At 39.6% G+C, this 26,919-nt stretch overlaps 1 protein-coding gene across 4 annotated transcripts in view; it reads left to right on the top strand.

The window, feature by feature from the left end:
- GFRA1 (GDNF family receptor alpha 1) overlaps window positions 1–26,919 on the top strand; it is a 263,680-nt gene that overhangs the window by 104,848 nt on the left and 131,913 nt on the right. For 2 of the 4 annotated variants that reach the window (XM_021274105.4, XM_013101922.5), the window contains 2 exons: window positions 14,673–14,975; window positions 16,258–16,341. In XM_021274105.4, the coding sequence (XP_021129780.1) occupies window positions 14,867–14,975; window positions 16,258–16,341 (193 nt within the window). In that variant the 5' untranslated portion in view covers window positions 14,673–14,866. Of the gene's footprint in view, window positions 1–191; window positions 262–12,861; window positions 13,608–14,672; window positions 14,976–16,257; window positions 16,342–26,919 lie in introns of those variants that run through there. The other 2 variants (XM_021274102.4, XM_005021982.6) reach the window with 2 other exon arrangements.

The following is a 26,919-nucleotide window of genomic DNA, read 5'->3' as shown; positions in this document are numbered from 1 at the left end:
GTTTTTTCCTCCTGATTTGGTTTCTTGACTACTAGCTAAAAACAAATAATTGAAAAGTGAAGTGATAGTGCTTTGTCTCATTGAATGTATGAACAATCTGTGGCAACTAGGCTCTTAAGTCACCTGTTATTAAGTGGATAAAATTAGATGGGATGTAAAGGTACTGCTCTCAATGTGTGTTCCTAAAGATCATTTTTTACATAGATATGGATGCCTTGACTGGAGGCCACAAGGAACACCATGGTGTTAAAGATCCAGTAGGTAATTCACTGTGTGTTACTGATATCTGTGCTTGTAGCAGCCATACTAACATTTTTCTTGCCTCTAGTGAGAAAAAATACACGTTTTATCTCTGTACTGTTTCTTGAATTCCGAATAATTGTACTCTGAAATTGGGCAGTTTATTTCTCATAGCTTGTACAGTGGTATCGATGTATCAGTTCTGTGATGTGGCTTATCTTCTTCAATCCAGGAAGCTGGAGTTCAAAGGTCTTTCTTAATGCACGGATTACTAAGCGTCAGTGTAATCTACTGCTACTCACTCTGTCCCTCTCCTTACATTTCTTGTCAGAGAAATAAAATAGCAGATTCGTAAGTCAGGTCAGATCTACTCTGTATCTCTTTTCTTGAGTCCTATCTTGACACTCTCAGATAAATTATCTTTCAGTGAAGAGATGGCCTGAATCATATATAGAAAATGAATGTCTCTAAACCTGCCAGCCCTCCACAAATCCTCAAGTTGCATTTCCTTTGAACCGCCTTTTCAGCTAGGGATGCTGGCTGCAAAAACACTGAATTAGTTTTTCTTTATTCTTCATATCATTGTCTCTGTGGAGTCCAGTGTTACAAGCCATGGAACCTTTTAAGAAGTAGTTGGCAGTTGCGTGACATATGTAACTTTCTAAATCCAAACCCCATGTAAGTGGAGAATGGTTACTCCCACACTTCTCAGTCCCTTTTGGATACCATCTGGAACAGCAATAAAATAAACCCAACTTTTTCTTATCGTCTTAGGTACATAAGTCCAGCTGAAAATAGCTTTTTTTTCTAATAAATTGTGTGATTAAATTTAAGCTGAAAAGTTTCTGCTGAGACATGTTAAGTTTACTTGTTTTAAGTTTCAGTTGGAACAACAGAAATATTACAGCTGATCCTGTCAGATTTTTTTTCACTTTAGCATTTTACATAGCGTACTACTCTTCTCCCTGCCTTTTATTGTTATCTAAGCTACTGTTATCTGACATTTATTTTACTTTTGTGCCACAGTAAAACCTAAATCAGGATTTGGGAAGCTTTTAGGTTGCTGATGAGAGGGGAAAAAAATCCTTCTGCTAAATGTACTCCAATGTCTGTTGGCAGAAAGTTAGTTACCTTCTTGTTCTATTAGGTGCTCTACATGTATCCCAGATCGCCCAAGTAGCTAAATGTCTAGTCTCCTCCTTTCAAGGTCCCTCCTGGAAACCAGAGCAAGGCTGAATTTATTTAACTTCTGGTCTATTCAATCAGATTTGAGGATGTTGGGCGTTTCTCCAGGATTTCTGGATATCTAGTGGTCTTGGCAGTGCCTCATATAAGTTTCCAGGGATCTGGACAGCTAGAATAAATGGTCCCTGCATGGGAATAAATTGACATTGTGGTGTGTGCATGGTGAGCCCAGTGTCAGATCTACTCTGTAAGAGCTATTTTTGCACAGCATAGGCATAGATACTCATCTCTTGCAAGTCTCACACAGAAATGTGGTAACCCTGCCTTGGTAAAGTGGTTTGCAATACAATGCCAAGTTACTTCTCATCTTAAAATCCTAAAGATCTTTTTTTTTTTTTTTTTTTTTTTCTGGGGAGCTTGACTTTTCTCTAATCATCACAGAAATAAAAGCATTCTTGAGTGGCTTTACAGTACAGTAAACTCAACCAAATACTTTATTTTAGAAATAGTATTATGTCAGAGTGGAAGCTGTCTTTCAAGGTACTCATTGCATGGGACTCTAAATCCCAGTAGTGGGTTCGGCCCCCGCGTTGGGTGCGTGAATTTGGAGGAGGCTGCCCAGGGAAGCAGCTGAGTCACCATCCCTGGAGGTATTTAAAGCACGTGTAATTGTGGTTCTTAGGGACATGGCTTAGTGGTAGACTTGGCAGTGCTAGGTTAATGGTTGGACTTGATGATCTTTTTTTATATACTTTAGTCAACATTCATCAACTGTTACGTTCCACATAATGTAGAAATCTAGCAGAAAGAGCATTTCCTCTTTCATGGAAATCTTGCAGGAAGAACCCTTGTGGTTATTCCTCTGAGAGGACAAAAAAAAAAAAGGCAATATTTTCCTACAGGGATTAAATATCATTTTATGCCATGGGCTAAAAGATGATTGAGAAATTAAAAAAAATAAATAAATATTTTTTTTCTAAGTCCTGAATCTTAAAGTAAAATGAATATCGACTAGGCAGTCAAAACATTTTCAGCTTTCCTTCAATGTAGTCTCCACGCTGAAGTGAGCCATTTCAGATGGCTGAAAAAGTATTGCTTAATGCCTGTAAGCACTGTCAGAAATCAATAACTTTGAAATTTGCGCAATTTCTACATACTAAGTTTGGCACATCACTTTAATTCAGTCTGTTTACAATAGAATAAAAGTGGTTTGAGCAGTTGTCAAAAGGACAGAAATATGTTGAATATTTCTTCTGTATTGCAGAAATAGTTAATATCACAAATATCAAAATTATAATTATTTTTTTCATTGAAGCTCTGCAAAAAGTGAAATTCAAAGTATCATAGGAAATAGCATTGCTTTGGTGGTTACACATAACCTGTAGATAGTTACTACAGTTGTACTAAATAGCTTTTCCTATTTAAAATATTTTGAGATCATAAAACATACCATTAATGAAGAAAAAAAAAACAAAAAGATTTTCTGTATATTTTTGGTGGGCAAATGATTGGCAAAGAAGTCAATAACATGAGCTTTTAAGAGCAACAATGCAGAAGAATTCCATGTGTTTTGAGAAGAAAAAAGTACGCTGAATTTAGTGTCGTATTTCCAGCAGACAAAGGCAGGTCTGTTGAAATTCTTTTTTCAATCTACGCAAGTGCCTTCATCTTGAAGATGAAATTTATTCTCTTTTGTTATATATGTTCAAATCTAGGGTTTTGGTTATCTATGGAGTCTATTTCGTGATAATGGAATTCTTCTAAGCATTTTCAACAAGTAAAATTTGAAGAAGTTTAAGTGTCCAAAGGTGAGAATTAAATTAAAATATAACAGCATTCCACCTGAATGTGAATTACAACACTTAACCAGTTAGGCTCAAGATTTTAACACATTCCACCAAAAAATGCGAAGTATGCATTTTCAAATAAATCTGAGGTAATGCAGTAAAATATCTGCGGTGGGATGAACACCTTTCTTCTTGGTACTCTTCCCAGTGTTTTCCAGGTCTTCCAAAAACTATTATGATACAGCTAACTTTTTGGCTAGCTAACAATTTAGTGTGCCTTTGCTTTACCTTTTTTTTTCTGACTCTTAGGATGAGGACTTTCTCACTCAAAATGTCTTCAGAAAACCTGGATTTTAATGTTAGAGTAATTCCCACAGTTCAAGCCAAAACTGTAGCTTCCTTTCTAAATCTCTGAACAGCATCAAAGGAGTGTCTGTTTCAAACCATTTGCAACATATGTAGATAGGCAAGAACAAAATAGATAATGAGTAGGATTACCTAGTTTACAAAGGCATAATCTGAGCCTTAATGGTCCAAATACAAGGATATATCATAGGGATATGCACAATTTTTTCTTCATGAAGATGGTATGGTTTAGGCCAGGGCAGACTGAATGTTTGCATGAGTTGCCATGCAGTAAATTATACCACGCGAGCTATTGTTCTGTGCGTTAACAGGCACTCCACCACAAAAAGCATCCAGTTTTAGGACCGTGATTCTCTCTGCTTCCCCTTTCCTGGCTGATAGGAGCAGTGGCTATCAGTAAGCTGGAGGAGCAGAGCGTTAAGCCAGGTGGTCATGAGCTCAGCATCTGACATCCCTGAAGGTCCTCCCCAGTCAGGCTTTACTGGAGGTCCAGTTGTGCTGCCGCCATCCTGTTGGAACTTGTGGTCCTGTTTATTTTTTTCTTGCCTCCTTTTTCTGATGAAGGAAAAAAAAACTCAGACGTGATGCACAGGGGTTTTATGAAGTCCTACTGTGCATCCATCAGGTTGCTATGTCTAGCTCCAGTTTGATGTTACACAGATTACAATGTAATCATGTTCAAAAATCGTGCCATTAATCATAATTTTTTTTTTTTTAAATCCTGGGAACATCGTGATTACATTTCATTCTGGCAAGAAGCCATTACTGTACATATTTAAAAGTTTGCATTATTTTGTTATAAATAATCATCTACTGGATAATTAACAAAGTCACAGACTTGGATGGGTCACACTGCCTTCCTGCAAGTAATTTTTTACAGCTTCAAACTTATAGTAAATATTTATATTTTATCTTAACATTTTGTCTGATTACCCTGTAGTTTTTTTCCGCTTTCTTATACTAATAACTCAGAATTTCCTATGAAAAATGACTGCATCAGAAACTTTCTTCTTTTCCTTACTTAGAAATGCAGCTTTCTAGCCTTTCTGCCATCTATAAAATAAATTGTACAGCTCAGTTGTGTGTGTGTATATAGCCATTGCATTGCCACGTTCAGAAGAATACCCTTTAGAAAATGTTTTCAGGTATGGTTTGTAAGAAGCAAACAACCAGACATTAGGCAGCCTTGTATGCTGGATGCTCTTCCTGTTTAGGATCAGGACATTGTCCTTTCAAGTGCTTAACAGAAGAGATGAACCGACATAGTCTTGATTATGCACTTCCCTTTAGTTGACCAATATTTATTCACCAGTGTACATGAAAACCTGAGCTAACATAATTTAAATGAAAACACATTATACTTTGTATAAAGTATGTGTGTATTTAACCTGCTTTTTTTTAAATTATTATTATTTTTTGCTTTCCTTGGCCTGGCTGCTGCATCCAGCCCATCTAGAGGGAGAAGCCTCTCCAGTGGAGGGCAAGGGAGGCATGACAGCGTAAGCAAAAACCAACAAGTGTTCCTAGGAGAGCTCAGCAAAGGCCAGCTGAGGGCTCCTTTGAGAGCTGAGGCTCTTTCTGAGTGCCTGAATCTGTTCAGGCAAGCCTTGGAGGTGCCAGTGATACAAAGACCTAAGGCACTCTAGGAGACTGAGTAAACTTTGTTCAGGTCAGGAAACCACCTGGAGAAGGACTCTTGTGGCAACCATACAGTAGTGGGGGAAGGCTTTCTTTTCAAATCTCGTGTTTAGTCTGGTCCACCCAGTGAAAACGAGTTTTCTCTGCTAAAACAGAAAGCTCAGTCTGATCTGTTTCTTGCTGGTCTAGTGAAGTATATTATTGAGATTAGAAGGTGGTAGTGTGTCTACCTAAAGCGAAGGGCAAATCAACCTTTGCATCCCTCCCAGGGAGGGAGTGAGATGAGGTGAGAAGTCAAGTATCATTCACATTTGGTTACTTTTACAGACATCTTAGGGTACGGTTTATTTAGGAATATCCAGGATGCATCTACACGTAAATGATTAGAATAAGGATTGAATTTAGACAGCATCCGGTAAGTTTGAATAGTGCACCTTCATAATTTAAAAGAAGATACTGTTGCTTTTCAACTCAATTATGTCTGCTAGTAAAGCTGCAGGATCGATGCAGGCATTCCATCATAAAAGCTTTCTTTTTTTTTTTTTTTTTTTTAATTATTTACTGGTGTTACCAGCAAGTGTCTATATCCACCTGGAGACCATCCTGTAGATTTATCTTGCATCACATGATTACATGATTAAACCAGCCAAATTTCTTTAACAGCTAAGAGCTGTGGTTGATGTAATGAATACTTGCAGAAAAAAATCAGTTGTGACTCCAACTTTCAGTCTTGCCTTTCAGATTAGCCTGATGTTTTTACTTCATTGGTGTGTACAGTGCTCTGTGAGTATTCTGCTGTCATCAGAATTTCAAAGAAGTAGTGGCAAAAGAGCCAAGAAACAGGATTATCTGGTATTTTAATAGAACAAACAGGTCTTGATTTTCAACAGTGTGTTTCCAGCTGATCATCAATTGGATTACAGGGGAATTATCTCATTTGCCAGTCATAAGGTTCTTCCTGAACTATAAAATTACAAATAAAAATACAAGGAGCCATTGTTGCTGACTCAAGAAATACTTAGCCTTTTCATCCCATATTTATTGAATAATTTTTATGACTAAACATATAAGTTCAAATTGTTCTGTGTGCAATTATCTTTACTGAAGCATTTGCAGAGCTGTTCAGGCAATTGTTATAAACCAAAAAGCAGCCAAGCTCGCCCCAGTATCACAGTGCCTTTAGTAGAGACACTGCATGTGGCAGTTGATGGCAAATATCTAAGAATAGTTAGCTTTGCTTTTTCTGTAGGACAAATCCTTAAGGCATTTACAACGCTAGTTTCTTCCACTTCCATTTTTTTTTTCTTAATCTCCTTTCACCTCAAATACAAATCCCTTGAGACTTTTTGTACCCTAAATTTCTCACCTCAGAGGAAGACAGAGAAAACAGTGATTGCAGGAATTAACACTGACAGAGTCGCTAACCTTTTCAGAAACTTCCAATAAATTTACAATTTCAGTGATATTCACCATCAGGAGAACAGTTGATTTTACTCATCAGGGCTAGTCTAGCAAATGTACAAGAAATACAGTTTTTAAAATCTAAGATGATAATTTTGCCTTTGGTCACCAAAGTCTAAAATGACTTTAACCTCCGTGCATCACTTTTGACTTCCCTACACAGGGCATGAGTCAGGGCAGATTTTGTCCTACAATTTAGAATAAGATATGTATAGTAAGTGAAAGCAAAATCTTCCTCTAGGATTTAATATTCTCTGCTCTGTAAATGTGTGCATATCCAGTGTAGCATGAACAGCGAAAGCTGAATGCTCATCACTAGCTAGAGCTGTGCACATCTGAAAGGAGAACTTTACCAATTTTTGCACACTATTTTGTATGTGGATGTTTTATTACTTTCAATTAAGTATAGAAGGTTGGAAATGAAGCCTACATGTAAGTGAAGCAGTACACAAATGGAAGATGCCAACACTCATGTTTTTACGTGGCTTTTCTCAGGTGCTGTTCATTTGATCTCAATGTTCTGAAATACAAATGCTTTCCACCAATATATTTTTGAATATGCCTGGAATGCTATGTTTGTACAGCACTGGACTTAATTAGAATGAATTACTTTTCTAGAACTTTAGTTTTTCTCCAGAGATGATGAGGCTCACTAATACAAATATATTTTACATAGCATAAGGTAGGGTTTCCTGTTCCATTGTTCAGAACTGCATGGTTTCCAGAAAACCACATTGCTGGTAATTGCAGAAGTTTAAGAAGACAAAAAGAAGGTTGTCACCAGTATGTTCAAGCTAACAATCTAAATGTTGATGCTGCTTGAATCACAGTAGCTGCCAGTGCCCATGGATGCTAAAGGCTGAAGCTGCCAACATACAGGTTAGAAGCTGAAGTTTGAAATGATGCTACGCTAGCAGCTGAATTGTGTTGCTTTAGACTTTATATGCACATGAATTACTAACACTTAACATATATTATTTTGTGTTTTCATCTTTTATATTTCTGCCTCACTTCTTGACATCAAGTTCCTTTGCTGACTGCTGTATTCTCTTGTGCTGTGGAATTTAGCACATTGCTGTAGAAGCATGAATCACCTCTCCCACTTTAGCATGAATTGCCTCTACGAACAGCTAGGGGGCTGTATTATTCCACTTTTAAAGCAATAAGACATAAATCGAGGGATACAACTATCATCAGTCCCTCCTAACAACTTTTTCCTTACCATTTCAAGCAAACATCAATGCCTATACCCGTATATCAGTATTTAAAGTTTAATGAAATCAATTCGTATGTGGTATGGAGCTCCACAACTACCTGGCAACAGTTTTGTTCATATTTTCAACTTTTAAGGGTAAATGAATTTGGCTAGGTGTATGTTTTGTCCTCTCTCTTAACTGCAAGCTCTCTGAATTGCACTGTAGTGTTTTAGTACTTATGGATCTGTTCTACTGAAGTCAAAACCAGGTCACATATTAGATATGATTTCGCTCAGGATTTTTTTTTTTTTAATTTTTCTGGGTGGTCTGACACTACACAAACACAACCTCTGGTGAGGACAGGGAAGCAAGAGATTATGAAAACTTTCTGGCCAAGAACAGCTGTTTGAATTCATTACCAGTTTAGATTAAAGGTGTTTTTGTTGTTAGTGTTGTTTTTGTCCATTTTTAAATGTTTTTCTGGTGCAACTGGGAGTTTTATTTTCTTATACTTTTGCGTGAATTAGGTCACTCAGTAATTTGGATTGCACTTCCACATGGTTTTTATTTGATTACTGTGTGAATGCTCATTGTTTACTTTGCTGTTGTTTTATGTTTTTCCTGATACTTACTGAAAGCTGTAAACCCAAATAAATGACAAGTTCAGTAAAAACTCAATCTTGCTTTTGTGCTGCAAAAGCCCATTCAAGGCTTCATAAGCCCCTCAAAATTGATTTTTGGAGCACTGTTATTTAATCTGTCCTTTAGAAAACTTTAATGCCTTGAGCAAATCCTTTTTGCCTTATTCCCACCATTAGGTGCTTTGACTTCATGGTAAGCAGATATATGTAAGACAAACAGAGATGCAGTGCAGATTCTTCCCCCAGTCCCTAGTAATTCTCTAACTTTTCCACCCTCCCTTTCTCATTATGAAATAAAACCTCCTGTGTAAACACTACCGCTTGTGCTCTCATGGCACCCAGCCTTATTCCCATCAGTCGCTTGCTCTCCCCCACCTGCTATAGCTGACTCATTAATTCAGCTTCAGCTTTGCTTCACCTTTTCCTTCCCCAAAGAATTACATGTAAAGTTTATGGCACTGTTCTTATTTCAGCATACTGTGTCTCTACATACCCGCTGGGCCCACAGATAATACTGTGCAACTTTCCTCTGGCTCAGTGGCTCCAACTTCAATATTTTCTTGCAGGGTTCAGTCTTTAAAAGGAGGTCTGTGGCAGAGGTGGTGGAGGGAATTAGCTGGCTAGCTGTGGTCCAGTCGATGTATTAATTTGACCTTTTTGTCAGCTTACCATTACATTGTCATCTGAACTGCAGCCAGCCAGAACAACCTAACGCAGTGCTCCAATGCCGCAGCTTTTGCATATGGGACTAGCTGCAAAACAACATCAACTAGCATTTGAGTCAGCTTTTCTTCCGTGTGACACCCTTCTGAGAGTTTGCTGTCAACCTTTAATTTACATGCAAATGAGGAGGCAGAAGGAAATCCAGTATGATTGAATACAGAAAAAAACAGTATTCTGACTTCACACGTCTTGTATGACTGGCCTAAAGTACCATATGGCCCTGACTAGCGATGGGGAGTGATGCTGTTCCTGTATTCAGTGCAGTTAGGTGCAGCCTGTAAGTGGCAAGAAGCTGCAATCTGTCCATAGTTCTTGGCTTTGGAAATACAAACAAAAAATCAAAAAACAACAGCAACAAAAAACAACCCCCCAAAACAGGCTTTGAATCTTTTTTTTTTTTTTTCCCCACAGAATCTCTAACAGCAAATAACCCTTCCTTCCTCATTACCATGCCTTTTCTTTATTAAAAGTTTTCAGTTAATGAACACCAGCTAATGTAGAACAGAGAACCAAGAGTCTAAAATTATGTAAGACCTGAAGAAATAGCAGTTATTGCTGGCAGTAAGTAGCTCAGGAAGTTAGTTCTGTCTTCCACATTATTTATATTGTAATGGCGTTTAAACAATAATTCAGCAGTGATTATGTTGTCATCCGTCTTGTAATGAAATGTTTGTCCCTAGCAGCTGTACCTTATATTTCTTATGTTATATTCATTGTTCTGGAACTTTTTAACAAAAATCAATCAATAGAATAGAAAACTAGCTTAAATATCTTTACAATGTTCACATTAAGGTATTAAATTAAACAAACAAACAAACAAAACTTTTACTGAAGAGCCTCATGGCTTGGGTGGTTGTCACATACAAATAGTAAGGTGGACCATGGTTTGACCAAAATCAGCAGCAAAGCACCCATGGACTTAATTTTACCCCAGAGGAGGTAAAAGGCAAGTGGAAAAGAACATGGAAAGAGCGTAGGGATTATGACTCCAGCCACAGAGTGGGTTAGAGGTTTTCAATGAAAAAGTGGCAGATATGTCAGCTGATGATTTTTCTCAAGATGAGGGCAGGGATCTTGCTCATAAATAAATTACTTCATTGTTTGTTCTTCTTGCTATCTTAAATGTAGAAATAGTGGGTGGCCATACTGCAGGCTTCAGCTCCCTGGTGAGTCAGTTGTCTTGCTTGCCTATAGGGGATAATTGTTTGAAATAAAATAAATAAAAGCTCCAGATAAAACTAGTGCTATCGATTAACATTATTGTTGACATCCTCCACTGAGGATAAACAAAGTCTAGCTAATTACTGAATTTACAGATCGGGCTGAGTACTACTGCTATAACCTGTCTAGAATTAGCTCGGTGAAGTCACCACTGAAGCAGGAGTGACTTCTGGCAGTGGGTGAGGTGAACAGTGAAGGTCTGGTGTTCTGCAGTGGTGGGTGATCCAGTTTGGGGTATTTTCAGGCTGGGACCTTTGTAAATTCTCAAAAACCCTGAAAATGGTTTGTAGCTATGATTTGCAGGAGAGTATACATAAGATACGCGTATACATTGGCACTTGAAATTTGCTGCATACCTCAAGTGTTGATGGGACAGGAGTCCAAAACACAAGTGATCATTTGGGTTCAGCTACCCAAAACCACAGTGATCCTCTATGAAGAGAGCAAAGTACTTGTGTTGTCTCACCGCTGTCAGGGTCTCAGTATTAGTTTAGGCATAAATGGAAAGGATGGCATCTGGAGACTAATGAATACTGGACATAAATTGACAAAATCTATAGCAAATTCCATCTCCAAAAGAAAAATAAAATAGTAATTTCTGCCATGGTACAGTTGTTCTCATGATATGCAGTAAGCTTTCTCATGCCTCTAGACCTGATTTAAAAAAAAAAAAAGGCAGTGGTTGAACATTGAGCAAGTGTATGTAGAATGGACTTTCTCCTTGGATTTTGTTTTTAGAACATAGTTGTGTTTTAAAACTTTTTTGGATTAAGAAATTTTAACCTTTTTTAACTTTGAATGCTAGTTTTTCAGTGATAAACCAAAGACTGGCAAGAGGAGTGTTTAGTGACAATCTTCAGCATTTTGGATGCATGCTTTTCCAGATGTCTTGTTATTTCTGAACTGCCAGTAACATTTTTATTTTTAACACTTTTAAAACATGATTTCAATTTCACTGTAATAGTAAACACCCCACAAAAGCTGTGTTTTATAACAGCAAAAGTCACTATTAATGCAGAGCTGTGCAGTGTGTTGGTTTTATATACCAAATAATATTGCGTGTATGTGTGTTTACATATGTATGTATTCAGAACATTAATGCATGAATGGTTTCGCAAATAGTGGTCTGGATTTCAGTCTTACTTTTGCTTGCCTTGCTCTGGTATGAATGTTGTAGCTATTCCTGACTTACACCTCTAAATTATAGGTGAATTAACCTACCTGTTTATTAGACATACAAATAGCTTCTACATTAAGCTCTACCAAATAACTTGTATAACTTTGCGTGCCATAAAGATGTTAAAATTACCAGTGAAGAAGTAATCATCTCTGTACCTCACTTCAATTTGCACTGAAGTGTTCGGAAGGCCAGCTTGTTGCATTGCTTATATAGCAGCTACTTCAAAAGCTGAGACTGACTTCTATCAACAGTGCCATCACCAATTTAGCACCTTCTGGTTATCTTTGAACACTCCAAAAATCTGGCCATTGTCTGTTTCTCTTTGATGGTATCCTTGTACATGCAGCAGATAACAGATTTTTTTTTTCACTATGGATAGCATATGTCCCCTCATACTAAACAACCAAAACACAGAGGGTTGTGACTTGGTCAGTTGCAACCTGAGATCAGGACTGTGACTTCTTGGGGAGAATCAGTACTCTGGACAGGTTCATCTGTCTGTTTTTCATAGAAATACAGCTCTGCCTGTTAAGAGAAAGCGGCAGGAGTGGAAGACCAGAAAAAAAACAGAGCTTCCACCCAGCAAGGTTCTGTGCCTGGTGTATTTTCTGTCTACCCCAGCATATGCTAGGCTTTTAAGGAAGTGTTTCTGAAGTACCTGACAACAGTCTAGCTCCATCTGCCACTCAGTTTTCTCTGTAAAAGTGGCCAGCCTGATCATCCCCTTCTCAGAAGGAGAGGCAGGTTCCTTCGGGCAGCATGTGTTGCGAGGAGAAGCGCATTCCCCAAGTCAAACGGGCCAAACAGCTTGCTCGCCAAATTGCCGAGTACAGCGCAGGCTGATCCTTTTCAAAGAGAAAACATTTGGCTGCAGCCAAAACCCGAGAACACCTGAATCGAATTTTCCGCGTCTGAAAGCGAGGAGGTCCGGGCACCGGCGCTATTTTCGGCTTGGGGGGCAGCCCTACACGGTAGCAGCTGCGGGGAAGCCACCCCAGGCGCAGCATTAGGGCCACCTGCCACGAACCGGAGACGTGAGGGGGCGCTGCCCCCTCCGGGAGCCGGCTGAGGGCTGATGTCCCCCGGGGGGCTCCCCGGGGCCGGGCTGAGGGGACAAGGAGCGGCGGCCACCCCGGGGCCGGCAGGGGGAGGTCGCCGCCGCCGGGCCCCTGTGGAGGCGTGGGCAGGAGGGAAGCCGGGCATCGCCCTGCCCCTAACTCACTCGCTCGGTGGTGGCTTCCCCTCAGAAACCCACCCGGGTCGCCCCCTGCCCGCCCGGCTTCCCCGGGCAAAGTTTCTCGGAGGTGGCGGCGCCGCACCTGCCCCTGCCAAAGAAGCCCCAGCCCCGGCGGCGGAGGAGGCGAGGGGTGGCACCGCCGGCAGGCGAATAAATAAAGTTGCGGGTTTGGGGAGGGGACGAGCACCCTGGGGAGCCTTCGGCGGGGCTGTCAGCGGCTCGCCCCGGGGCTCGTTCTCCCCCCCACCCCCGCCCCGTGCACGCCCGGTCCCTCCCCGGGAAGAGGCGCTGCCCACCCGAGGAGGCGCCCGGCGCCGGTGCCCCGCTGCCGCTGCTCACTCGCACACAGCCACAGCCGGGCGTGCACTTCTCGGCGCCCCCGCTAAGTCAGCCCTGGTGTTTTCAGGTTGCTCAGACCTGAAACCTAAGGAAAAAAAAAAAAAAAAGAATTAAAGGCAAAAAGCTCAGCCGCTCAGCTTTTGCGTCGCTGCTCCCGCCGCCGGGGGTGGGAGCGGTGAAGAGGAGAGAGGTGGTTTTCTATTTTTTTTTTATTTATTTTTTTTAACCTCCCTCGATTTCAATGGATGTGAACTTGGAGTCTTTGGACCTCGGAGGTTTTGGAATATCTACCCGCTGATCCTTTTTGTTGTGGCACAGCAGCTCGTTTGGGGAAACCATCCGAAGACAGCAAGATGTTTCTCGCTCTCTTGTACTTCGCTTTGCCCTTAGTGGGTAAGTTGCCGGGGTCTGATTTCTCTCTGTACATCGCTTCATAAAGCAAGGCATAGGGTTTATGGCATCGGATGCCTGATGGTTGCCAGCTTCTTGTTTAGGCAGAACAGTGAAGTTTCCAGTAGTTTTTTATGGCTCTGCTGCACATCACTTAGCCCAGTCTACGTTTCGGGCTTCAGGAGGCTGTACACTTAGGTACTTGCCTGCGTAGCCTCCTGTTAAATTGGGCTCTCACAAGTTATGGGAAAACTTTTCATTTAATAAGATAAGGCTGCTTAGGGGGTGAGGAGGGTGATCCGAGCCGGCTGAAGGATCACGTCTTCACCTGGAGCTGGCAACCTGCCCGACTGCAAGAGGTTTGCAGCCCCGGCTGGCTCCCTTTCCACAGGAGGTGTTTGCCTTTCCGTCCGTATGTCTGAGGGAGTGTGACGGGGGCACGATGGAAAGGAGAGAGTTAATGCAATTTGCTTTGTTCTCCCGCAAAAGCATCATACGTGGAGAGAAATGGAAGGGGGGAGAATCATAAATCCCCCTTTTAAGATACGTGTAGAATAAGCAAAACTGTGTACAGCCTTTAAAAAGTGACTGACGCAAAAAAAAAAAAGGCTAATATCAATCAGCGAGGATACTTATCTCTCCGAGCGGGTTGTTCGTGGATGTAATTGAAATTACAGCAAAGCTGTTGTGGAAAGTGAGGCTGAGTGTTTAACCCCTCAGTTAAGCACGGGAGCGGGGAGGTTATTTGTTTCTCCAAAGTGGATCCAAGGAATAATGAACGCTCGTTCTGTCAGGCACGTTAACCCCTCTGGGTTTTTATTCCTTTTTGCGTTCTCTCGTAAACCAACCGGCAGGGTCAAAACCTCCAGTTTCTGTGTGTTCCCACTACAGTGGATCTGCCTAAGACTGTGAAAGCCCCAGGTGGTTTCCGAAACCACCCTGAGGTTTGCAAGGTGCCGCCTGCGGCGAGGAGGTGCCTTGTGCTTCCCGGCTGCCTGCCCGGGAGCCCTGGTTAGATCGGCCACATCCCTCAAAGAGAGTTTGTTGGTTTGTGTTTCCTCTTTCTAGATGTACTTCTGTCCGCAGAAGTGAGCGGGCTGGCTGGAGGGGACCGCCTGGACTGCGTGAAAGCCAGCGATCAATGTCTGAAGGAGCAGAGCTGTAGTACTAAATACAGGACACTGAGGCAGTGTGTAGCTGGCAAAGAGAGCAACTTCAGCCGGGCGACAGGCCTGGAGGCGAAGGACGAATGCAGAAGCGCCATGGAGGCTCTCAAGCAGAAATCTCTGTACAACTGCCGCTGTAAGAGGGGCATGAAGAAGGAGAAAAACTGCCTGCGCATTTACTGGAGCATGTACCAGAGCTTACAGGGTACGTTGCAAAACACAGAAACATTACACTCCCCCTAATGCAGTGTGATTTCGCAGCCCCTCGCGTCAGCTAGCTGCTGCCACTGAGACTAAACTGAGGTTCTGACCTCGTAATTCATATCGTGCTCTTCAGCTGCAAACTGAGGACCTTTCATCCGACTCAAGAACAGCTGCTGCTCCGTCTCCTGTTGTTGGGAAATCCACAATGAGGGTTTCCTCCAGGGGACCCAGCTGACCTTTGTAAACCAGAGTCAAACGATAAGGGCATTAGCAAGTGCAAAAGCTACAAAAACAGTCATTTGGAGACATTTTCCTAATAATTCAAGTCCTTAATTAGGACTCACCTAACAAGATCACAAGACACTGAAACTGATTTCTTAGCTCTTTGCTGACAGTTAAATGTAATATGAAGAGGAGCATTGTTTTAAGGAAAAGTTTTTGTTTCCAGTATACTCTAGCAATAATCCCTGGGCAAACAGAGGCAGAAAAAAGATCTGTGCTTCCTAGACCAGGAAGTGCCACTTAAAAGGGATATGACAGTGACTGACTTACAACTTCTGTTTTCATTGATGCCATTGGCAAACTTTCCATAGTCTGTTGAGAACAGTCAGGTCCTTGGGAGAGATCTGTCATTTTTTTTTGGCCCTGCTTTTCTCTAGCCCTGGAGTTGAAGATGCAGTCTTTCATTTCCATGTGGTCCCCATTAAACTTTTTTTTCTGTACCTACTTTTGCATTCTTCTGTGGAAGCCATCCCTTTCTGTTCGTTTACTCAGGCATCAACTGGAACATTTTAATGAGTCAATATCTATTTGTGTTCTAACTTTCATAATAAATTGCATTACTCTTGAGCATTTTCTGCATCATAACTAAGTTTCCCTTCCAACAGCATCTTGCTAGGAATGTTTTATTCCAAAGATGTTATTTTTTTGGCTGCCACCTGGGCTGCTCCTCTACATAAGAACTCTGCTGCTAATGTGAGTGAAGGGGAAACATCCCTGCTACAGCTCCTCTCCTGTTTGCATATTGAGATGGGACAGTCTGGGTGATGTCAGACTGTTACTGCAAATTATGACCTTATCCACAGAGGAAGGAGAGAAAAGAACTAGTGACAGGGATAAACAACTTGCTTCTTTCAGGTGTTTATAGAGAAATAGCCACACATGCAGATTAAAGCAGAGTACCTTTTCCAGTTACAGAGTAATTTTATTTGAAAGTAAAAGTAAACACAAAATCTTAGCCTGAATTCTTGTATAAAAAAATTCAAAATATTTTTTGCCTTTAGGAAATGACTTGCTTGAAGATTCCCCCTATGAACCAGTTAACAGCAGACTATCAGACATATTCAGGCTAGCACCAATTGTATCAGGTAAGCAGACTTAAAATTCTTTAGCTGAAACATGCTTTTAATCTGCTGCTGCTATGGAACTTTTGTAGCTTGTGGAGCACAACCCTCTTAAGTAGAATGTTAATGACTTTTTGGATTTAATAAGTTCATGATATAGTTGCACAGAGCAAAATACTAATTGTTTTTTAAATAATAAGTAAAACTGAAGGAGTTCTTGGCAGGATGGCAATTTGTATTCTTCGAGTCATTCTTGACAATAAATGCTAAATTTTCCTGTAGGTGGCAATCTGATTCCCCATGTTCCTAATTTTCTTTTTGGGAATGTGGTCAGTGCAAGTTACCTCCCATTGACATTCAAGAGGAACAGAAGATAATCTTTCAGATGTTTCTGTAAGGGAATGCTTCATAGTTTCACACAGGTTGTTTTTATTATTAATTTCAAATTAAGGCTTGTCATATTTTCTGAAACTGCTGTCTGTTTAAGGAGCCAATTTACAACTTTTTTCTTTTTCCAGTTTTTCTCTTAATTTTTGCTGTTACTTTGTGCATATCTTTCAGAAGTTATTTGTAGTAATTAGAATATGTTGCTCAATAATTAAATTACGCTGCTTGTTTTTATCAGATTAAGTTACACTCATTTAGGATCATATTGAAACAATGAATTTGTGGCATTGATGGGGTTTACAGGTCAGAATTCATATTATTTTTCATAGTTTCAGGAAGTCTTATGAAGGTGCAGTACATACTCAGGACTTCCATTTGTTTAGTTTCATAATACAAAACAAAACAATGCAGAGCGTAACGTGTGTGTCTGATTGTGTTAAAGCTGTAGTTAACTGACGTGCTACAGATAAGCTACAGATAGGTTGCTCTTCAAAAGAAGGGAGAAAAAAAATGCCAGAGAGAGTGGCTTGACCAATTTTGAGCAGTACTTACACTTGTTAGGACCTTAAGTCTCATTAAAAGCCAGGGGGATGTAGGTTGTTAAGCATTTAATGGTACAGATTTTCAAAGGCATATAGACACATAAAATGTAGATAACTGCCCATTGGGATTTTCAGAAGGGCTAAGTGATTTAAATAGGTGTTAGATGCCCAGATGATTTTAAAAATTCTAAGTGCTTAATGCATCTTTAGGTGTCTTAATGCCTTTGAAAATCAGACCTTCAGTCACTTTTCAAAATGTGGCTTCAGATACAAATCACATACATCCTTTGAAAGGATAATCTGAGTTTGGTAAGGAAGTCTGTTGCAGAAATAGAGAGCAAAGATTAATTTCTGAAGAATTTTTATTTATTTATTAAAACCAACACCAAGCAACTGAATACAAAATCAATATAGAGGAGTTCTGGGCTGTTTTCTTAAAGTTTATGGTCAGCCTGCCAAGGGTCAAATTCTAACCAACCTTTGCAGTGCTATGATCTCTGTGGAAATACCCTATGTACGCTCTGACTCTTCATTATACTTCAGATTGCATATTTATTTACAAATTATCTTAGAACTGCAACAAGTTTTTCTACTTGTTTAGTGTGACAATAAAATATGATATATTTGCCAACAAGTGATGTCCTTCCTGCCACTGCCACTTGGAATGCTGGTGGGCTGGTTAGGACACATTCACTGTTAGTGGTGCACCACAAATTCCTGTTCGCTTTGATGGAAGTTTCAGTCTTACAACAATTGGAGGCATAGATTCGCACGGAACAACAAACAAACGTTTTAATAAAGAGGAAAAGCATCAGTATTTGAAAGTATTGCAATCTTTAAGAGAAATACTAGCAAAAGTTACTTTACTTATCATCATGGCTACTACTGCATGTACCGTTCTTCAGAGGTGCCAAGTTTTCAAGTTTTTCAGGGCTCTTTGCATACCCCAAACAGCAGAACTTTTGTAAGATTTGTATGTCCTGATTTTTTTTTTTTTTTTTTTTAAGATAGAAAAAGTGTACAAGCAGTATTGGCAGTAGTGTCGTAACTGCTGATCTGCTAATATGATAATATATTCTTACAAATGTTGCTGCAGTGTTAACTCTCATGAAAGTTACCTGGGTGCAATTAAAAGCAGAGATTAACCCATGCTTCTCATTTAGGTTATTTTATCGTACTGTATGACTTGGTATATATCAAGCCTACTGCTTCTGCTGTTCTTTTTATTATTAGTTTTTTGAAACAGTGTAGAAAATCACAGTAATCGTCGTCTGTGGTACATGGGGGCAGGGGGAGATGTTTGGCTAACAGGACTATTTTGTGTTTTATATAAGTCTTTTGGAGCACACCTAAGTCTAAGAAATGGAGGACAGTTTTAAAAAGAGGTTAAAGTTGGCCTGATTCTGTGCTGCAAGATGTTCAAAATTGCATCCTTTACTTAAACAGAACACCATATTCTTATTCCTTAAAGCATCAATATGTTGACTTAAAACAAAATTAAGGAATATATTGCTAACCCTGTTACTAATTTGTAGTTTCACTCCATTTCACATTAACATAATATGAACAAATGATGTGGTTGTGCAATTAAAATGAAGCTTTGTATTATATTTGTAAGTGGCTCGCATTGCACTGGCACTAGTGGTTTAATTCATCTAGAACTATAAAGAAAAGGTAAGTGTTCTATGTAAAATTTAAATCAATGTCCAACAACATAGAAAATAAAAATCTAAACCCACAAAATTACTTACCATAGTGCTAGTTAAGCACAGGGTATCATATATCTAGATACTATAGCAAGCATGCATTTTGTATTTGACTCTACTAAATTTGCAGGGCAAGTGTAATGTAAAAAAAGATGACTAAAATAGGAATGTGATTTCAGTGTTTGATTTACTTGTGAAAATGTGTTCTGTGTATTCAGGAGCTTGACCTTCCTTCCTTTCTGTCTATGCTTTAAGTTCAGAATTCAGCTCCTCCTCTGAAGTTAGTCCTGACACTCCACATTGCCAAATCCAGGACTGTAATTCTTCCCAGTACAGAGCTGTCTTATTTTTTGGTTTGTCATATATATGTCTGATTTTTCTTTAGAAATACCATGTCTGATGTGGAGCTTCTGCTTCAAGGTTGTGAATTCCATGCTAGTAGGCAGCTCTTGGAATTACTGAAGACCTGTGTGTGTGTTTCAGAGAGTGGCAGATTTGGGTTACTTACTGTGATGTAAAGCTTAAACAACCATTTTTGCTTAAACCTTAACAGCTTCTGAGAGGTGAAAACATTTTAAGGCTATTGACTTACATCACAACTACAGTAAATGCAAAATCTGTTGATTTGATTTTAAGAGTTGAGTTTCACACCAAAGTAAGCATAGACGCTTGAATTAGTTTGTCACTTGTTAAAGCTATCTACAGCTTTTTACTACTTTGGGAACGGCTTGCCTCTTGAGTTTGTATTTTATTTGACCATCATGACTGAAAGATACCTTACTATTTTGATATCAACTGATACAGGGTAGTGGTCATCTCTGTGGCATATTAAGGAAATATCTTACATTAAAACTCTAGCTTCATGTATCTGTAGAAATACTTACAAAATAAATGTTTCTGAAATGTCTCATTTATTTCAGCACTAAAGCCAAATAAAAAGCCTTAAGCCATGGCTGTGAAGTGGTGTGAACCAAATACATAATGTTAAAAAGAACTGAATATTTAGATCAACATATTTAGGATGACGTATGCATATGGATTCATTTTTAAGTTACCTAGTTAATCACAGGTTTATTATCCAAATTTTCAGCTATGTACCATTTCTTTTTTGTTTTACATCTGCTACGTTAAAAATAATCTTAAATAACATGCAACAAAAATCAGGGTTTCTAAAACATGGAAGTTTTGCTGGTATTCTGTGGTTGGTTACATGCTTAGTGTAGTAAGTTGTTTTTGCAAAGTGCGTGTTGTGTCAGCAACAAATGAGAGAGAAACTGGCTCATAGGACTGTATTTCAAAAAGGAGATTTTCCTGATTCTGCTTTTCTTGTAAGAGGCTGTTTGCTCTTCAAAGATTTTGTGAATCTCTCGTTGCAGATAGTATTTGGGAGCTTAAATTTTTTTAAAAAAAGGTATACTCTATACTTACAATGGTAAATTTGTTAATTAAAAGGAGAGTTCAGTAGACAGCACAATAAATGGGGCTTCTTACAGGAGTGTGCAATTCCTCATTGGAGTGATGTGAGGAGCACAGCAGATGAAGGTACTGGCGTACTGAGTAAGCTAGAAGTATGAATGAAAGCAATAATTGTCAGTAAGGTGGCCCTTTATTGCATTTAAAAAGTTGAGACTATAAAAAAGTCAGCAGTGATGGAATTTTCATTCCATGTGTGTGCTGGTGGTGTTTAGACAATTTTATATATGGTCTATATATATGGTTTATATATATTTGTAGAGCTTAGGGATATGGTTTAGTGGGGACTGTTAGTGTTAGGTTAGAGGTTGGACTCGATGATCTAGAGGTCTCTTCCAACCTAGAGATTCTGTGATTCTGTGATTCTGTGGGATACTTAAGGTTTTCATGGAGATAGGTCTCCCTGTAGGATCTCTGTGTGGTTCAGAAGAAAGGAGTGGGTTAGTGGTTTTCCCCTGTCTTCTGAGCTATTGGAAGTCTTGTAGGCATCCTGTATCACTGGAGTTCACCAGTGAGAAAGTGGGTGCTGGGAAAGAATGAACTCCAGTATGCAAAACATTTCCTTCAGGTCCTCCCCATTGCTTTACCCTTCCCAGGCTGGGGTGCAGGCATCACAGAGAGTGGGTTGCAAGCGTTTCCTTTGGAAAAGTTACTATGAGCAAAGGCAGGGGAGGAAGACTAGGGTATTTCAAAACAGATTTGCAGGATCTAGAGAAACAGAGCTTCCTTGTCCATGTGCTTAAAGCTCGTCAGGATTTGCTGTGCTTATCCTTTCTCTTTCTGCTACTTCTGTAAAGTACAGGGTACACAATGAGAAAACACCATGTCATAGTGTGTTAATATTGTCCAGGCCTTCCTAATCCTCAAATTCTTTTAACCAAGAGTTGACTATGTTTCCCCATCCATTATCATAATTCTCGTACTAACGTAAGAGCTGTGCCCTACTAAGTAAAAGTAACCTGCTGCTACTTAGTAAATTACTTTTCTTTTATAGAATCCAGATATACATCTATTATTATTATTTATGTTTATTATTTATGTTACAGTCTCTGTCCTAGTGAAAAGATTCACTGCTTTTTCCTTTTGGAGTTTGTGGCATGTGAATTAGTGGCTTCTGCAATGAGTAAATACGGTATGACATCCCCAATTCCTGCAGCCTGAGGCCTCTAATCCTGAGTCTGTTCCTAAATCTACGTGTATTTCAAATACTATGTATTTTTCTAATTTAACATGTTCTTTAGACATTGTTGTAAGAATATTTGCAGTGCCATGTTTCTACAAGGGCAATTTAATTTGCAAACTACTAAATATGTTGATTTCTCTTGATTGTTTACAATGCTTTTCTATTAGCTCTTCCCTTTTATATTGTTGCATTTTTTTTTTAATTTCAGAAAAAAGAGATATTTCATGTTACTTACCTTGCACATTCACCCAATTTCATAAACAATAAGCCAGATCCTATTAAGTTAATAGGAGTCTTGCAATCTGATTCTGTTCCCACTGAAGTAAGCATAACACATCAAAATCTTTTTATTTGATTACAATGTATTCTGTTTCCTGTGGTAATTTTTTGGCTTAGTTCTGGTTTTCTGACGTGCGGTTGAGGCTTTTGAAACACAAAAGTAAAAACATATTGTTAATTTTGCCTACACTAGTCTGTCTGATGCATAGCTATATTCTCCTTTCTCAGATATTATGTATTAATCAGAATAATAGATTTTGGACTGATACTTAGTATGATTGTTACAATTGTAAATCTGGAGTAACGCTCCAGTGAGAATTTGTGTCCCTTTGCATGTTTCAAGAAACAAACAAACAAACCCGGGCATCTATTTTAGCTGCATTTAACACAATGAAAATAGTTTGACAAAAATAAATCTAATAGGAGCATGTACAATGTTTGTGTTCTTTGACATTTCTGTCTGCAGATTTTCTTTGCAGAGACAACTAGGCTGGCTTCCAGTCAGATAACAAGTTATCAAGGCTGAATAGATACTAGTTGCTGATTTCCATTTCTGCCATTTCCATAATCAGATTGGACTTCACACAAAAGAGTGTCACTTTGGTGACTGTTGGCTTGCAGGAGCTCTTTGAATTTCCTGTTTTCTGCATTTCTTGAAGCTAGATCTGATTATGAGAGGGGAATTAAGTACCTTGCTGAAGTAACTGATTGACTATCTTATAAAGGCAGTGCATACACACTTTAACTTCAGCAGGAACATGAACAGGCCTTGAAACACCACGTAAGAATATGTAAATATTCACAGCTTAGTCCATATTTCTTTCCTTGGTGAGATAATTGGAACCTTTTTTATAATATCTTTGAAGATTTGTTAGAAGAAAATTTCTGTCCTCTTTAGCTTGGCACAGTTCTGAGCAAATGCAGAGTTGCTTTTCCCAGTAGTCTAGGCAGGGCTTGTCAACCCATTTCAACATGGGAATGGGATGAAATCCATTCCATGGAAGGAGGAGGCATCTGGTGATACAACACAGAGTATTTCTGCATGAATATTCAACATCTTCTTGAATGCTAGGAGCAAGAGAGAATATGTAGGAGACTTGAAGGAAACTCCAAGGAGAGCAGTGTTCTCCTGAAGCCTCAAAGGAAAGTGATGGGAGATAGCTGGTTGAATAAGCACAGCCTGGCATTCTGCTTTTAGCATATAGTACATACAGTGAAGCACATCTTTGTCTCAAGTAGCCTCTTTGGAGAGCAGAATTGCCATTCCTTTAGTCTGTATCTTTGCAGGAAAGCCTCAATTATAGTGTGGTGAACCAGGTATCAAATGAACATGTGCACATGCTTTTGAGCAGCAAATTGTGTATCCTGTATCCTGCTGTTTCTAATCATAGGCCAGCCTTATGGTTTGTATAAGTACCACACTACTTCTTAGGAAGTAGGAGCAACAGTGCGCAGGTATCTGCTGATATCCCAGCGATATTGGTGGAATTACTTAGAGAGATGGGGTGCTCATTGCTGAGGAGGGAAGCAGGGTCTGGTCACCCATGGGGAGAGAGGCATCCATTTCAAGGAGCTGGCAGGAGCAGTCATGGGCTGTGTGGGGACAAAACAACTCACCAGGAAGTTCACATTCTTGTCAGGTATCCTCAAACTGGTGTGTTGCAGGGATAAGCAGTTGGATGCAGCAGTCGCTTTAGCAGTTGAAGGCATGACATGGCGAGAGCAAGAGAAAAAGCCCGTGTTTCCTCCGACCTGGGTCTGTGGCAGCACAGGGATGCTGCAGTGGTGCAGGTACCAGGAGGACTGGTGCAGCAGGGATGGTGAGGCATCCGTCTATAGCAGTCTTCCTCAGGGGGCTTGTCGGTAAGCTGCATCCCCTTGTGAAATGCAGAGAACAGTGCCAAAAAGAGCAGCATCCTGCAGCTCACCGTCTCTTGATGGCACAGCAAGGTGCAGCTCCTGGCAGGTGATTTGCAGTCTGGCTCTTAACATTTTAAAATATTTTAGAACTTTACTTTTATAGCCCTATTTGTGTTTGATTCTCAAGGATAGCTTTGGCAGCGTTGGAAAAGCCAGTGGTATCTGTCAGGAGTTGACAGTATGCTAAAAAACGCTGAGAGTAAAATGCCTGTATGTGATGAAAAGAAATACGAATTTCTGAGTTGCAAGGCAGAACTTATTTGTGATAAGCATCATACATTTCTAATTTTAAGCTGTACGTTGTATTATTTTAACCTTGGAAAGGAATGTGTTCACAGGTTTGATTTTGGAAGTGTGGCTATTTTTGTTGATGAAGCCAATTCTGTAATTATTTTATATTAGTGTTTCGGTATTATTTTGACATGATTGCATTTTCGTTGGGTGAAACTAATGCAACAGTGCTATTGATGTAGTTAGGGCATTAACACAATTAAGTTATTTTCTGGATAGTTCTTTAGTTACTGTGATGCTTTGATGACAATTTTTGTGTCAGGCTATTGTCCTGTGCAATCTTCACTCAGCCGAAAATTTAACATGAGAGATGCATGACACAGTCTAATGGCATAGAGATAGCTCTTCCTGCATAGAAATTCACAGAAATGATGGGTTGTAAAGAGAGTTGAAGATATCAAACAATTTGAGTAGGAACCCATAAATAAAGATGAATTTCTGCATTCACTGGTTATATGATTTTATCACTGTCTGGTGTCCATAAAATACATCTTCCCATTAAAGTTTTGTCATGCAGCTGATGAGGTTCAAAAGTGTTAAAAGCTTCCACTTCCCTCCTTTTAAATTCTGCACCCTAAATTCAGTATTAAAACTCAGTTCAGCAAAACCCATTCCTTCCTTTCCCTTTTTTATGACAGGCTCCTCCACGCTCTCCTGCCTGCTGGCTTCTCCTGGTGGCCCTTCTCTGCCCCCACTCTGCTCTCCCCTTCTCCGTGCTCCGGCGCCTCCCTGTCCTCCACTGTCCCATGCCTCTGCTGATGCGTCGCCTCCTCTCCTTCTTGAGAGCTGCCCTATAACTCTGCTTTTTTTTTCTAGCGTTCTCCAAGCTGTTCTCACCCTCCATATAAAGAGTTTGAAATGTGGTCTAATAAAAGAAATTGTTCCTGAGTAATGGAGCTAATAAAGCCCGTTTTCCTATAAATTCGAGTCCTCAATCTCCTCTCTGCCCCCTGCTCTCTGCACAAACACAGCTCCTATTTTCTGTCTCTGTGCTGTGCTCTTTCCACAGATGCTTTCTCATCACTTTGCTTGTCCTTAATTCTGCCCCACCTTGCTGGTCTCTATGGGGCAGCATGTGTTGCAGCTGGCTGGATGTTAGGCATGTAGCTATAATACATGTGGGTTGGCACCTTCTTCTTTTCAGAGACAGAGAAATACCTGCCTTTTCCTCAGCAGGCGGGTCTACTTGAGTCAATCTCCTCCATCCAAACGTGCAGTTTTTCATCACATTTGTAAGAAGTTCCCGTTCTACGTCAAACGTGGCCAAGCATGTCCTGTGGGTTAAAAGGTTGCTGAGAACATCAGGGGTATGGAGATGAGAGAGGAGACTGATATTCTACTTACTTATGTTTCCTTGAAAAACTAGGATTAAAAAAAACAGGTACGATTCCTGTCGTATCACAAACCATTAGACTGTGACATATCCCATCTTATTCTAGTCTCATAAAACATCTACTGTGTTGTGCAAGTGATATAAATAAACATGCAATGGACTTGGAACGCACAGACAATTAAGTACAGTCGATGGCTGACAGTTGTACCGGATAATTGAGCATCTCAGGATTCTTAAAATGGAAAATAATTCATGCATTTAGGTTAGTTGGCATGAAGATTATTTACTCAGATTCAGAAATAAAACAAGAAAGTAAGATCGTGTCCAAAAGCTGTTATGTGTGAACACATACATCACATTTAATTATTTGAGTAATGCTGTATCATATTTACAAATGACATCGCATTTCTTGGAGTCATCTTCTTTTCCAGATGGAATATGGTCATAAAGAAAATCAAGAAAGATGATATCTTTTGCTGGTAGTTTTAAGGAATTATGTCCAAATACCCGGACTTCCCCAGGCTTGCCACTTGCAAATAGAGTAGAATCTATTCTGCACAGCAGTGACTTTGCATTAATGAACGCTTAAGCAGCAGATTAAAATGTCTGTTTAAAAAATAGGTTAGGATTATATAATAGCACAAGTCTGGGATACTAATAGCAGCGAAGATAATTTTATTGAGCAGATTAAGCGCAATTAGTTCTCAACTACAGAATGTCTAAATACAATGCCGAATCAAAGCCCAGTCCCTGCAGCTTTACTTGCTTTCCTTCACACCTACAGGATCTGCACCTGATGGCAAAGTAAATGATCATTTTTATTGTTCGTTTTGTATTGCCATGGGAGTGTACTTCATGTTATCCATTAGGACACAGGCAAACAAGTCTTCGCCACGCGCACCATCATGAAACAAGACATGATTGAAGACAGCAAGGTGTCTGCACTACTTGAAATGCTTTTATAAATTGATAAATTTGCTTGTCAGATTTCTTTAAAGGATTGTGTAGATAACGCCTACGATAGCCTTATATGAAAAGTAATGAGAATTACAGTTTTATCATAAACCCATAATTATTTCCCTCATAAGCTATTTGCTTAATTTTAGTCTCCTAAATAGTGAAAGGGAGACAAAAACTTGCTGTGGTTGATAACACTTATGACCTGATGAAGTAAACTACTTTGATCCTCTGAGAGGTCAAACTGTGTGTGTGCTTCTAAGCAAACATTCCCCAAGGCTTCTGATGCGTGAGATGTCTCTTCCCATTGCCAAATGTCCCACCTTCACAACAGAAAATTAAAAGAGACTTGTAAAGAAATGTGGTGTGTTAGCGTATTTGATCTTGTGTATAAATTGGTGAGAGATTTGTTGGATGCAGGGTGTTGTTTTCTTTTTTTGCATTACATAGGGATATCCACATGGCTCTTGTGGTTTGAGTAAAAAGTGAATGCATTAATATTGCTGCATTAATGTTTAGGTAGAAAGGCAT

Source organism: Anas platyrhynchos, chromosome 6, assembly GCF_047663525.1.
Source record: "Anas platyrhynchos isolate ZD024472 breed Pekin duck chromosome 6, IASCAAS_PekinDuck_T2T, whole genome shotgun sequence".
NCBI lineage: Eukaryota > Metazoa > Chordata > Aves > Anseriformes > Anatidae > Anas > Anas platyrhynchos.
This window is presented reverse-complemented; position numbering and strand designations above follow the sequence as displayed.